This window comes from Canis lupus, chromosome 1 (genome assembly GCF_003254725.2).
Source record: "Canis lupus dingo isolate Sandy chromosome 1, ASM325472v2, whole genome shotgun sequence".
Classification (NCBI taxonomy): Eukaryota; Metazoa; Chordata; class Mammalia; order Carnivora; family Canidae; genus Canis; species Canis lupus.
In genome coordinates, this window is record NC_064243.1 from 40,892,501 (window position 1) to 40,904,720 (window position 12,220).

At 41.1% G+C, this 12,220-nt stretch overlaps 1 protein-coding gene across 1 annotated transcript in view; it reads left to right on the plus strand.

Annotated features, from left to right (window-relative positions):
* IYD (iodotyrosine deiodinase) overlaps positions 1–11,629 on the plus strand; it is a 17,893-nt gene extending 6,264 nt beyond the window's left edge. The window contains exons 2-5 of the mRNA XM_025422545.3: positions 2,880–3,071; positions 5,197–5,356; positions 9,410–9,566; positions 11,311–11,629. Of these exons, the coding sequence (XP_025278330.1) occupies positions 2,880–3,071; positions 5,197–5,356; positions 9,410–9,566; positions 11,311–11,493 (692 nt within the window). The 3' untranslated portion in view covers positions 11,494–11,629. The remainder of the gene's footprint in view (positions 1–2,879; positions 3,072–5,196; positions 5,357–9,409; positions 9,567–11,310) is intronic.
* The last annotated feature ends 591 nt before the right edge of the window (positions 11,630–12,220 follow it).

Genomic DNA, 12,220 nt, shown 5'->3' on the forward strand with positions numbered 1-12,220 from the left:
AGAGAGACACAGGCAGAGAGAGAAGCAGGGTCCCTGTGGGGAGCCTGATGTGGGACTCAATCCCAGGACTCCAGGATCACATCCTGAACCAAAAGGCAGACGCTCAACCGCTGAGCCACCCAGGCATCCCCTACCTTGGATTTTTGAAGCTACAGAAACTGCCACGCCATGCACCTAGGCTGCCTTTAAGTTTATACACATGCTGAATGGGTATTAAGAGTTGGTAACTTACCCTTCAAAGAGTTAATGAGGCATTTCATGCATTTGCTCATTTACCACTTACTAAGGACAGAGACCGTGAGACTTCATAACAAATGATATAGAAGGTAATGCTGGTATTGAAAGTCTCTGTTGACACATTTGATAAGTTCAGGGTTGACACTGACACCTGGGTTCGGTTCAGAATTCATTGCTAGAAAGCTGATAGGTGTTTGCTGCCACTCCCCGATCACACCCACTTCCTTTTAACTAAGTAACTGGGCCTTCTCATGAAATGTGTATAGTTTGGGTCCAAGCTGCCCTGGCTAGTAAAATGTATAAGGAATTTTGTCACTAACAGCAATGAGCAAACCATGATACTTACTGACATGGTATTGTCATTGAGGTTTTCAGTGTCTTTGAAGTCATTCCTTCTTGCCTTGCCCTTCCCTGGTCAATCTTCAGAGACTCAGAGTGAAATATGTGTATGCAAGTGCAGGAGAAACCTAATCCTTTACCTGGATTCCACCTGGAATGTTCGAGATCGTCAGGGCCAGGCACTGGATCCTCTTGTTCTTTTTCTTCTGTTCCTGTTGTCATTCTCATCTTTATGTGAGGGTGCCCAAAGTGACATCACACCTTCTGGACTCAGACTTTTACTTTCACACTAGACATCTCTGCTTGAACAGCTCACAGCCTCTCAAATGTGATGGACTGCTGATTCTTACCTCTTCTTCCCTCAGATGGTTCATCACTTATCCTCTATCTCAGTAGACAGTCCCACTGTCTCCCCAGATGCTAAAGCCCACCACCTGGGCTTCATTCTTAGTCCCTCTCTCCCACCATTCCAAGCTACACACTTTAGCAGGTTTCATGATTTGTATCTCCAAGATACCCCAAGAATTTGTCGTTCTTTTTTTTGCACATTATCCCACCCTGGCTATTGCAGTGAGTTTTCAATGGTTCTTCCTTCTTCCTCTCAACGGTTGTCTCCCTCTAATATATACCTCACCCTGCTTTGCTTTTTATGTTTTCTATCTGTTGGTTTCTCCTTGCTCCATTCCAGATATTTTCTCCTGAGTTATCTTCCAGTTCACTGATTTTTTTCTTTAGGTATATATATCCTGCTTTAAATCCATCCATTGAGTTCTTAATTCTATCACTTTACTTTTCAGTTCTAGAGGTTTATTTTTTCATATTTTCTATGTCACCTTTTATCTTTTCCTACAGATATGTTTGTATTTTTTCCCCTCTAAACATAGTAATCATAATTGTTTTATCTTTTGAATTGGATAATTTTAATATTTGGAGATGTTTTTAAATATCATTTCTGTTGTTTCTTGCTCAATATGTTTTCTCTTTATGCTTGATTGTGTTTGGTGGGTTGCTAGTAATTGTACTTAAAATTATTTGTATATTGGCATTTGCTTCTGCTAGGCCATGGAGGTATTTTCCAGAGGTATTAGGCAGGACCATTAAATGCCACATTCAAGGCAGGACCCACCAAAGGATATAAACCATTGAGGGATGATATATTTATGATCCATGCTTTCTTTAAGGCTGTACCCTTGGGGTCCCAGCTTATTAGCCTTCCCATTGTGTGTGGGTCTAGGTTTTGATTCCTGTCTCCCACAATCTTTGAATATATAAAAATAAAAATTCAAATATGTAGAGATTGTCAAATACTATCAGGGAAATGTGACTTCTGTGCTTACTTGCCTCTGCAGGTTCATATTCCCCTTTTTAGCCTAGGAATTTCTTACTATGTTGCCAGCAGTTCACTAATATTTTAAAAGACTTTAAAAATACTTTATTTCATGACTTAATGATTTTCAGCTAACAAGATATTGTGTTTCAAGTATACCAGTTCACCATTAATAGAAATTTTCATTCTTCATCTTTGTGTAGGTAAAATTTTCTTTTTCTTGATTTATAACCAGTGTGGAATTTGGGTAGTCAATAGTCAAGATCAGAATTCAGGATTCTATAGACCCATTCTTTTCATTTTTTCTTGATGCTTTTGAAATTATAAACTTGCAAACATTTTTGAGAACTTTATTTCCTTCTCCCCATTGGCCACCTTGTGACTGTAGGGGAGGAAAAATATTTTTCCCTCTACCCTTCTAGGTTCTTGATGAGACCCTGCCCCCACCCCAATAAAAGACAAATTAAGAGAAAAACAAATAGGAGTTTAATAGTATGTATACCTCCTGTATACATGGAACAGACCCAGGAAAATTGAGTAAGTCCCTGAAATAGCCCAAGCCACCACCTTAAATACCATCTTCAACTAACAACAAAAGAAAGATGCTGGGGGAGGAGGGCCCGGTTATGGGAAGTTATCAAGGAGAGCACAGTATTTTAAACAAGGGTAAGGTTGTTGTGCAGATTTAAGTCCATTTTCTCCACTGATAAGAATTTCTTGTGAGAATCATCCTTTTCTTCATGGTACAGAGAAGGTTTATGAATGGAAGTATTCTTTGTAAAGGTAAATGTCCCTTACAAAAAGGTAACTTTTACTCTGGTTTTCAGAATTTCTCTTGCATCTGTTGTTTCTTAAAAATTATCAGCTCAATGTTATCCTTATGCGAAAAAGGCATATTTTGGTGCAGCATCCCCTGCTCCCCTTCATGACCAAGAGAGATCATTTAATTTGCTGCCTTTCTTGTTCTTATTTGCAGATGTTGATGACTGGCAAGAGTCAGAGGAAAATGTTGAACATATTCCATTCTCCCACACCCGGTATCCTGAGAAGGAAATGATTAAGAGATCCCAGGAATTTTACGAACTTCTCAATAAAAGACGATCTGTCAGATTCATAAGTAATGAACAAATCCCCATGGAAGTCATTGATAATGTCATCAAATCAGCAGGTCTGTAATTGCACATTGTGTCTTTAAGAATGTCAGCTGCAAGTGACAACATAGGAGCAATAAAGTTTAAACTTAGTGAATAAAGCCCAGAGTGATACAATTATCTATAAAGTCTTACCCAGGTGTTAACTGGCTGCCAGAAGCCTAATGATGTCCACTTTCTACAAACTAGTGACTATTACAAACTTCCTGGGAGCAGTTGTGACAACAGTTTAAAACTTCTGAAATTGTTTAATATTATGCTCTTTTATTAAAAATAAAAATTCCTGAGCATACTATTATACACTGGAAGAGAAACATCCCTTTACTTTCTCCTCCTTTTGAAACACATGTACACACACACACACACACTCATATTTATGCATTTCTCTTTTTGGAACCAAATTTTTTATATTGCATACCATGATGCTTTAGTACCGTTAACTAGGTATAGGTAAACTAGTGGCATTTACCTATATGAATTTGCAAAGTAAACCACAGCAAGGCAAACCCATCTTCAACACAAATTGATAGCTCCACAGAGGAAAATAAAAGAGTTATGGAAAAAGGGGGAGGAGATGTAAGAGAAATCCCTCTATTTGAGTATTATTGGAGCATTGGAGTATTATTCCTATATAAATCACATTTAAGTTCATTCGCAAAAATTATCATATGGCCATTGTGAATCCATTGCTCAAGTTGAAAGGAAGCAACAATAAAGCATTTCATTTCAGTTAAGAGTGCAAATGCACTGGCTAGTTGTGTATCTACCAATAGCAGTCACTAAGTTCCCTCTGTGTATATATGTGTCTATATATGTGTGTGTATACATATATTGTGCAGATAAATTTGCCATAATGAAAAACATTAGGGAACACTTGATTTCCAATGTGTAATGACACAAATATTTAGTGAACAAATAACATGGATACAAAGGGAACTGGAATCACTCTTTTCAGAAATTTGGGCTTTATGTTTAGCTTTTGACTTGCATTTCACAATCCAATCATGCCCTCTCAACCATAGGGAGCAGTGGGAGGTAAACAAGAGCCCCATGAAGCAGGCAGTCCTGACCCCCTTGGTATAGAGTTTATATTATCAAATTATTCACTAGGGAGATAGGAATAGTTGCTTCTGAAATATGCTACCTGTGGGTAGGACTGTGGTTCTCATTAGGAACAGCAGGCCATCTCTAGGACAGCAGAATTATACCACATCAGAAGCTGGCCCCAGTTGGAATATGAAAGAGAATTCAAGCTCCTCAGGCACTGGGATACACTAGGAAGCTTTGTCCCAGAATACTGAAACCGATCCAAGTGTGGGCTGAGGGTTCCCATAGCCCATGAGAGCTGAAGACAGACTTATATGTACTGAGCACCAGGGCCAAGAGATCTCATGTGTCCCCAGCAGGACCACAAACCTCACAGTGCCACACTCACTGTTCTGATATAGCTACCAAACAAGTTATAGTTAAGCTACCTTTCATGAGAGATTTAATTAATTAATTAATTAATTATTTTAAAGGTGAGTTTTGTTTTTGTTTTGAGAGAGAGAGAGAGAGTGAGCGGGGAGAGGAACAGAGGGAGAGAGAGAATCTCAAGCTTAGCATGGAGCTGGTCGTCGGACTCGATCTCACTACCCTGAGATCATGACCTGAGCTGAAATCAAGAGTCAGATGCTTAATGGACTGAGCCAGCCAAGTGCCTCATTTCATAAGTGTTTTAAAAGCCAGTTTACCATTTACATTTTTATCATTTTCAAGAAGCTTCATGACTTTTTCCTTTTTTTAAAAATATCAAAACAAATAACATTTTAGAGAATTTGGGCTGTCAGAACTTCCCTTCTGGGTTTCCTTAGTGGTCATGGTACGGTTATTTAGGAATGTTTCCCCCACATAGAGAGTGATGGTAAATTCCCATAACCCTAGAACCACTAGTCTTGACCTCGGTTTAGCTGGTTTGCATCCCCTAAATGATACAGAATGAAACAGAGTGGCAGCAACATAGCAGTGTCTGCAGCCAAGCACTTTGTTCCCTAGGTGATCGAACTTCATTTTGAGCAACTATGACTTACTATATTTATTCTTAATGAGCATTCTGACATTTTCCTGTGTTTTAATTTCTGATTTTAATTTAATGGATGGTAGGGACCGCCCCAAGTGGGGCCCACACGGAGCCCTGGACCTTTGTGATTGTGAAAGACCTGGATGTGAAGCACAAGATTCGAGAGATCATTGAGGAGGAGGAGGAAATAAACTATTTGAAAAGGATGGGACGCCAGTGGGTTACAGACCTGAAGAAGCTGAGGTACAAAATGTTAATGGACTTATTAACCTCTTGTGCCTTGATTTTCTCATCTGTAAAATGGGAATGTCTAGGATTTGCTTCATTATGAAAATGACATTTGTAAGCATGTTTGCAAGCATGTAGAGCAGTGATGACACATAGTAAATGCCATATGCATCTTTGGTAAATAAGTAGGCTTTGACCCAAGTAATAGTAAATAAAACTTTGAGGACTTCACTTTTCTCCCATCTGGAATGTAAGATCATAAAATACTTCTCAGGACCTTGACTGAAGTAGATTACATTTGCTAAAGTGATAACATCTTCCAAGTGATCTTACTAAGTAGGCTTTAGTTTTAGTACATAGTAAGAGTAAAAATTTAGTACATATGTAATATTTATTAGGCATTAGTAACCGTGTGGGCTTCCTTATCTTCTGGAGGGAAGTGGGGTGAAACTCACTGTAATTAGATTTAATGCAGTGCCTTGGTGCACTAGGGTAGGTCCAGCGAGTTTTCAGTTTTTCTAGTAGCTGCAACTAAGAGTGATTTGTGGAGTCCTCTTTCCCCCACTGAGGGGCAGTCAGCCTTCGTAATATCTCAGACGCGTTCCATAACTGTTCAGTCACCTCTGTCAATAAAATAGTCACCGTTCAGTTGTGTAGACTCATCCTCCTCATTGGCGTCATTTACCGAGCGAGAGCTCTTTACAAACACTGGCCTCCCCCCAAAAGGCCATTTCCTTTGTCTCCCATGTGCTCTGAGGCTGAGTGGGAGGAGGGACGGTGGCCAGTGATGATGGTTCTTACTTCTGAGAAGCTTGCTCTATCCTTGGAAGTGGAAATGCTGAGGCACTCATGCTGCTGAATCTCAGCTATGGGCTGTTAGTGGCCAGTTCTGGAGTGTTATCTGATATCCCAGTGTGACACGAGGCTGTGATACTAGAAAGGGTCATGAGATTGCAGTCCTGGGGAGAAGGGGAGGCCTCTTTTTCAGCAGTAAGGGCTGGGTGATAGGAAGAGGATGTCTTGGCTCTGCTCCTGTTTCATTTATTTGGCTCCAGAGGACATATTTTTTCATAAGATATTTAAATTCTATTAAATTGATGCCTCATGGAGTTGTAACTTATTTTCATGCTCTGGAACTAGTGCAGGATATTAATAATAAACATAAAAATCTTATGCATATTCATGGGGAAAATGGGATGGGTAAAAGTTAAGTTAGAGAGATGTCCTGCCCTATGCATGCACAGTGCCTACAAAATGCTGCTGGGCCCTTGCAAAATTTCCCCAACAAAGGCAAAATTAGTCCCCAACAAAGGCAAAATTAGTCACTCTCTCATCTCTGTGCTCAAAACACTTAATATACACCTTCTGTGCATTGAAAATAGCCATTTGGGGACACTTGAGTGGCTCAGTGGTTGAGCATCTGCCTTTGGCTCAGGGTGTGATCTCAGGGTCCTGGGATCAAATCCCACATCAGGCTTCCCAAAGGGAGCCTGCTTCTCCCTCTGCCTATGTCTCTGCCTCTCTCTCTGTCTCTCATGAATAAATAAATAAAATCTTTTTTAAAAAAGAAAACGGCCATTCTATCACATAGCATTTTAGTTATTAGTTTACTTTTCTTCTTATTTTATAGGCCATTTTTTAGGAAGCTGATAGACTTTCTCTGCAGGCAATATGTACACATACATATATACATAAGAACTCTAGGGGTCCAGATTTAAAATGTCTTAAACTATACCATCTAGCATAGTGCTGATGCATAGTAGGTAATTGAATACATGTTTGTTGAACTGCAAATGAACATATGTCCTGACATTCTATTTGAGTCAATTCTGAAACCAGTAGCTGTCATTAAAGACCCAATATACAACCTAGGTCCAACCCACCTGTCAAACTTTCTATTTTTCTGTTTGCTGGTGTAAGCCCTCCACCCCAGGCAGAAGGTGCTATCTGTCCTTTTCTTCATAGGTCTTGTTGCTGTATTTTGATTAGCTTTAATGTGATGTCATAATAAATTCTTGTAAAATTGAACAAACCAGAAACATTAGATACCAATGTATGTCTAGAAAAAAAAAGAAGTACAAAAATCATTAAAAATTACTTACTAATCTGCCTTTGAACCAAGATATATTGCTTAATCTTCATTTTGTATTAAAAGATTTTTAAAAAATTATTCACTGTGAAATAATAATAGTAGTAATAATACTAACACACACACAGTAGTATGTGCTAGGTTGGGTACTTTTCTAAGCACTTTATGTTTTTTACTTATCTCCGTCTCATGATAACTGTATGAGGTGAATATATCATAGTGCCTTTTATACATGTGGGAACTGAGTCGCAGGAAATTCAGTAGGTGGCCCAACACGGCAAAACCTATCAGGTCCAGAGTTTATCTTCTGGGTAAATGATGAACATTCTCCCTGTTTGTAAGGAGCAAAGGATTGGTAATAGCCCAATGGGACTAAGCTTCTTGAAGCATGGTAGGGTAACTTTGGAAATGTAACCTGTAGCAGATAAGAGTGTAAGAAGAACCATGGAAAACTGCACAAGTGAGTTTAGTGTGTTTTAAAACAATGAAGCAGGGATGCTTGGGTGGCTCAGTCAGTTGAGCCCCTGCTTTCAGCTCAGGTTGTGATCCCAGCATCCTGGGACTGAGTCCCACCTCAGTCTCCATGCTCCGTGGGGAACCTGCCTCTCCCTCTGCCTCTGTCTCCCTCTCTCTCTGTCTACTCATCAATGAATAAATAAAATCTTTAAAAAAAAAACAGGGAAGCATAACTAGGCTTAAAATGAAATCATCTCTTGTTAATTAATTACCTAATGTATCCATATCCTAAGAAAAATTCTAATATATAACATTGCACGAGTCCTACTTTGAATATCTGTGCTGGAATAAAGCTTTTGCCAAATGTAATGGAATTGGGAAAGATATACACTCCTGAGATGGAAAGCAAAAATTTAAACTTAATATTTACACCTCACACGAATTATCTCCCACTCCCAGAAAGTTCTCCTTCTTTTCTCCACAACCGGACTGACAGCATTACCATCTCTGCACCTGTGATTTTGGTTAAGCCTCGCCATCATCTTTTTCTTTTCCTTTGTTCCTGTACTAGACCTGTCAGTTCCAGCCTCTATACCTCCCCCAAATTCTCCTGGTCCCTTGCCCACACCAGTCTGCCTTTTTCAGGAACAGAGCTGATTATGTAATGCTTCTGCTCAGAGCTTATGGTCACTTTCCTTTATCTACCAAATGAAGTCCAGGAAACTGTACAGTCTGTATGTAACCTGCTGGGCCACCTGTGCTCCACCATGCACCCCGCCCTCCAGTCTACCAGCTTCTGAAAACTCCCTGGTCTGCCAATCATCCTCTGTCCCAAATTGACCTTTACTCATTGGCTCGAAGGATGCCCTCCCCAGTGCCCCCTTTTCATCCTGTCTTCAGTGCCCCACCTCAAGGGAAACTTGGAAATGTTCTTCTAATCTGCTTATTCAAAAATTATCAACACTTCATTTGGAGGGCTCCTAATGACTGGACTTATATTTCTTTAATTCCACTTACCGGGTTTCAGTTTGCCAAATTTCACATATTTCCTGTTGGGTTATAGGATCCATCTTTGTATCTTTCAGCATTTCATGTGCCTTGCCATACTACACCCTTATTAACACATGTTCATAGGATTGAATGAGCCTGGACAGAAAAATATGAGTAAAACACAAACAAATAAAAATCTTGCTTTTTTCAATTGAAATATGAAAGACAAGAAAATGCTCTTATTTGATATTTTTTAAAGATTAATTTATTTTAGAGAAAGAGAGCAAGAGAGGGAGGGATAGGGGGAGAGGGAGAGAAATCCTCAAGCAGACTCCCTGCTGAGCATGGGGCTTGATCCCAGGACCCCGAGATCATGACCTGACCCGAAACCAAGAGTTGATACTCAACTGACTGTACCACCCAGATGTCCCCAGAAAATGCTTTTATTTTAGATGTAAATAAGCTAAGTTTGTAAAAAAAAAAAAAAATCATTAAGAGCAAATTGTCTCTGGATTATCTTTTGTCCCCTTCAGAACCAACTGGATTAAGGAGTACTTGGACACAGCTCCTGTTTTGATTCTGATTTTCAAACAAGTACATGGTTTTGCTGCAAATGGTAAAAGAAAGGTCCACTACTACAATGAAATCAGTGTTTCCATTGCTTGCGGCATCCTCCTGGCTGCTCTGCAGGTTTGTTACCCACTCCACCTTGCCCCAAAGAGAGAAGTGGTGCTTGAAGGCCAAACAGTGGCCTTATTCACAAATTTCAGCTGAGTTTCTAGTTTGGAGACATTTGGAAGTTGTTTATCTAAAGTTGAATTCCTAGGTAAGGTGGCTCTGGTGTGAAAAGTGACCTGGGAAACCTGGGTACACGGTGGGCATAATAGTGCAACAAGCTGGAATTCTTCCAGAAATTCACTTAGGACATCACTTTAGGCTGGGAAAGAGGGTCATGGTGTTTGCCTTCATCTGTAAAGACAAGAAGCTTCAAGGGTTTCCGGGGCCACACTGCCTAGCTGTGCTCACGTTGTCTACGTCAATGGAATGATTAAAGGCTGTGAAGAGGACTCCATCATAGAACTCTTCCTGGAAAGTCGAGTTGACATTATATTGCAACTGCTACGGAGTAGCTAGAGCGATGTTAAGTGTGAAATAGAGCAGGACTGAGGTATACCGTTTACACGATTCAGTTCATCCACTCAACCCATAGTTTCTGAGCTCCTTCTGTGTGACAGGCCCCGGGGCGTGGGGTGCTGGGGATCTCTGCCTTGTGAACTGTGTGCACATTCTGGATGGGGACTGCTGTCCCGGGGTGGAGAGAGACAGGAAACACACAAAAGAAAAACAAATGAAGCCAACAAGATTGGAAGAGTGAGTGATCATACTTTCGAGGGACAATTATTTCCAAAAACTTACCTGCTTTTCCAAGAGAAATGTGTATTCTGAAAACACCTTGTAGAATATAGTCATTGTTACGCAAAAATGAAATACACTCTTCGATTACTCAACAAGTCGGCCTGGAGGAGGTGGCGTCTTAATTCCTTTCTGATCTGTGAGCATGCAGTAAAGGAAATGATGAACAATGTCGAACCACACCGCCCCACCCTTCATTCATCTTGGGGTGCTCAGTTCACAGAGATTTTTGAGCGCTGAGCAGCCTTGTCGCGTTAGTGTTGAGTTTGCTGCCCTCTAGTGTCCCCTCTGGCATAAATCTGAGGGGAGGTCCTGTTTGTGAGAGCAAAGAGGAAAATCTTGCTGAAGTTTCCATCTGCACAGATCGAATAGTGATGGACCAAAGAGCCTCTCCTGTGGGACTCTCAAAGTCAGTTCCAGAACTTCCGTCTGGCTCAGGTTTAGCAGTGATCCTCTGGCTGGGAAAACAGAGAGGATGGAGATAGTCTGCTGGGGAAGCATCTTGAAGCTGCACATGATTTTTATTAGGTGGTTATTATCTAGAGGGGCTCATTATCTGGAGAAGTTGATGGAGTAATCCCTCCCCCCCCCAACGGATCCCTGGGCCACTGGGTCTTCTGACATTGGGAATAGGTATTTTCAGCTGGGGATGATGCTCCGCCTCCATTGTTGGTTTTAGAAGCATAGGAACTCCCTGGGTTGGGGGCCGTTCCTTTGGTATCTTTGGATTCCCCACATTTCTTTCCACGAAATAACCATTCCTATTTCTGAACCATCAATGAAAAAAATCAGACTAGTACTTTTCTTCTTCAAGAAGCTTCTCATTGTTTGGTTAAAAGAATGTGGGACCGGGAGATTGAGGAGAGGATGTAAGGTTCAAAATACAATTGCCCAAGGTAGCAGTTTCAGGGAAGTGATGGGACAAGCAGTCCTAATAGGGACCAGAATGTCCCCAGACTACAAAAAAAGCCGTGACTTCGCCCACTGACCTGCCAATGTGTTCTCTCCCCTCCTGTTGTAGAATGCGGGACTGGTGACTGTCACTACCACTCCTCTCAACTGTGGCCCCCGTCTGAGGGTGCTCCTGGGTCGCCCCGCAAACGAAAAGCTGCTGATGCTGCTCCCCGTGGGGTACCCCAGCCAGGAGGCCACGGTGCCCGACCTAATACGGAAACCTCTGGATCAGATCATGGTGACCGTGTAGGCAGAAGCCCATCAGGGATGCTAGCAGACGATGGCCTTGGTCCTCTCTTGTTTCTCTTGGGTCTGCAGGCTGCTCTGTCCATGGGTGCTAGGTCTTGTTCCACTCCGCTCAAGAAATCTTTCCACATCATCTGGCTCTTGGAGTCTGAGAAGCCCTGCTCCCAAGAGTGTGATTAGGTGAACAAATATATTAAGAGGGCAACGGGTACTCTCATCCACTCTGGAAATGCATTAAACTTTTCCTAAGAACAGGCCTTGGTTTTTGAGTTTTAAAAATTGTTTCTGAAAAATCACTGGTGATTTTTTTCTCTTACATTTTAAAAGCTTTTAAGCAGTAAAGAGTCATCAGAGCATTCAATGTAGCCCTGAGAACTCAGCTGTGACCATTCTTGGATTTAAATTTAGATTCATCAAATAGCCTCCGCCCTCTGACTTCTGGTGGCTTTTCGGCCAGAATATGCTTTCGAGTTATACTCTTTTACTAAGCCCCATGGATATCCTGCCAGTTTTTTTTTTTTTTTATCCTGCCAGTTTTTAATAAGTAACCATCAAAATAATTAAAATGTCACAGTCACAGAACAAAGAAGCACATGCTCCGGTAGGTGGATCCAACTGGCAACCCTCTGAACGTGTAAAGCGTTGGTTGCATCACCGAGTGGTGTGTTGGAGCTGGCTCACACTAGCTTCTAGAGGCGGGTTGTTAAGTACTTGGGAATTTTGTCAGTCAG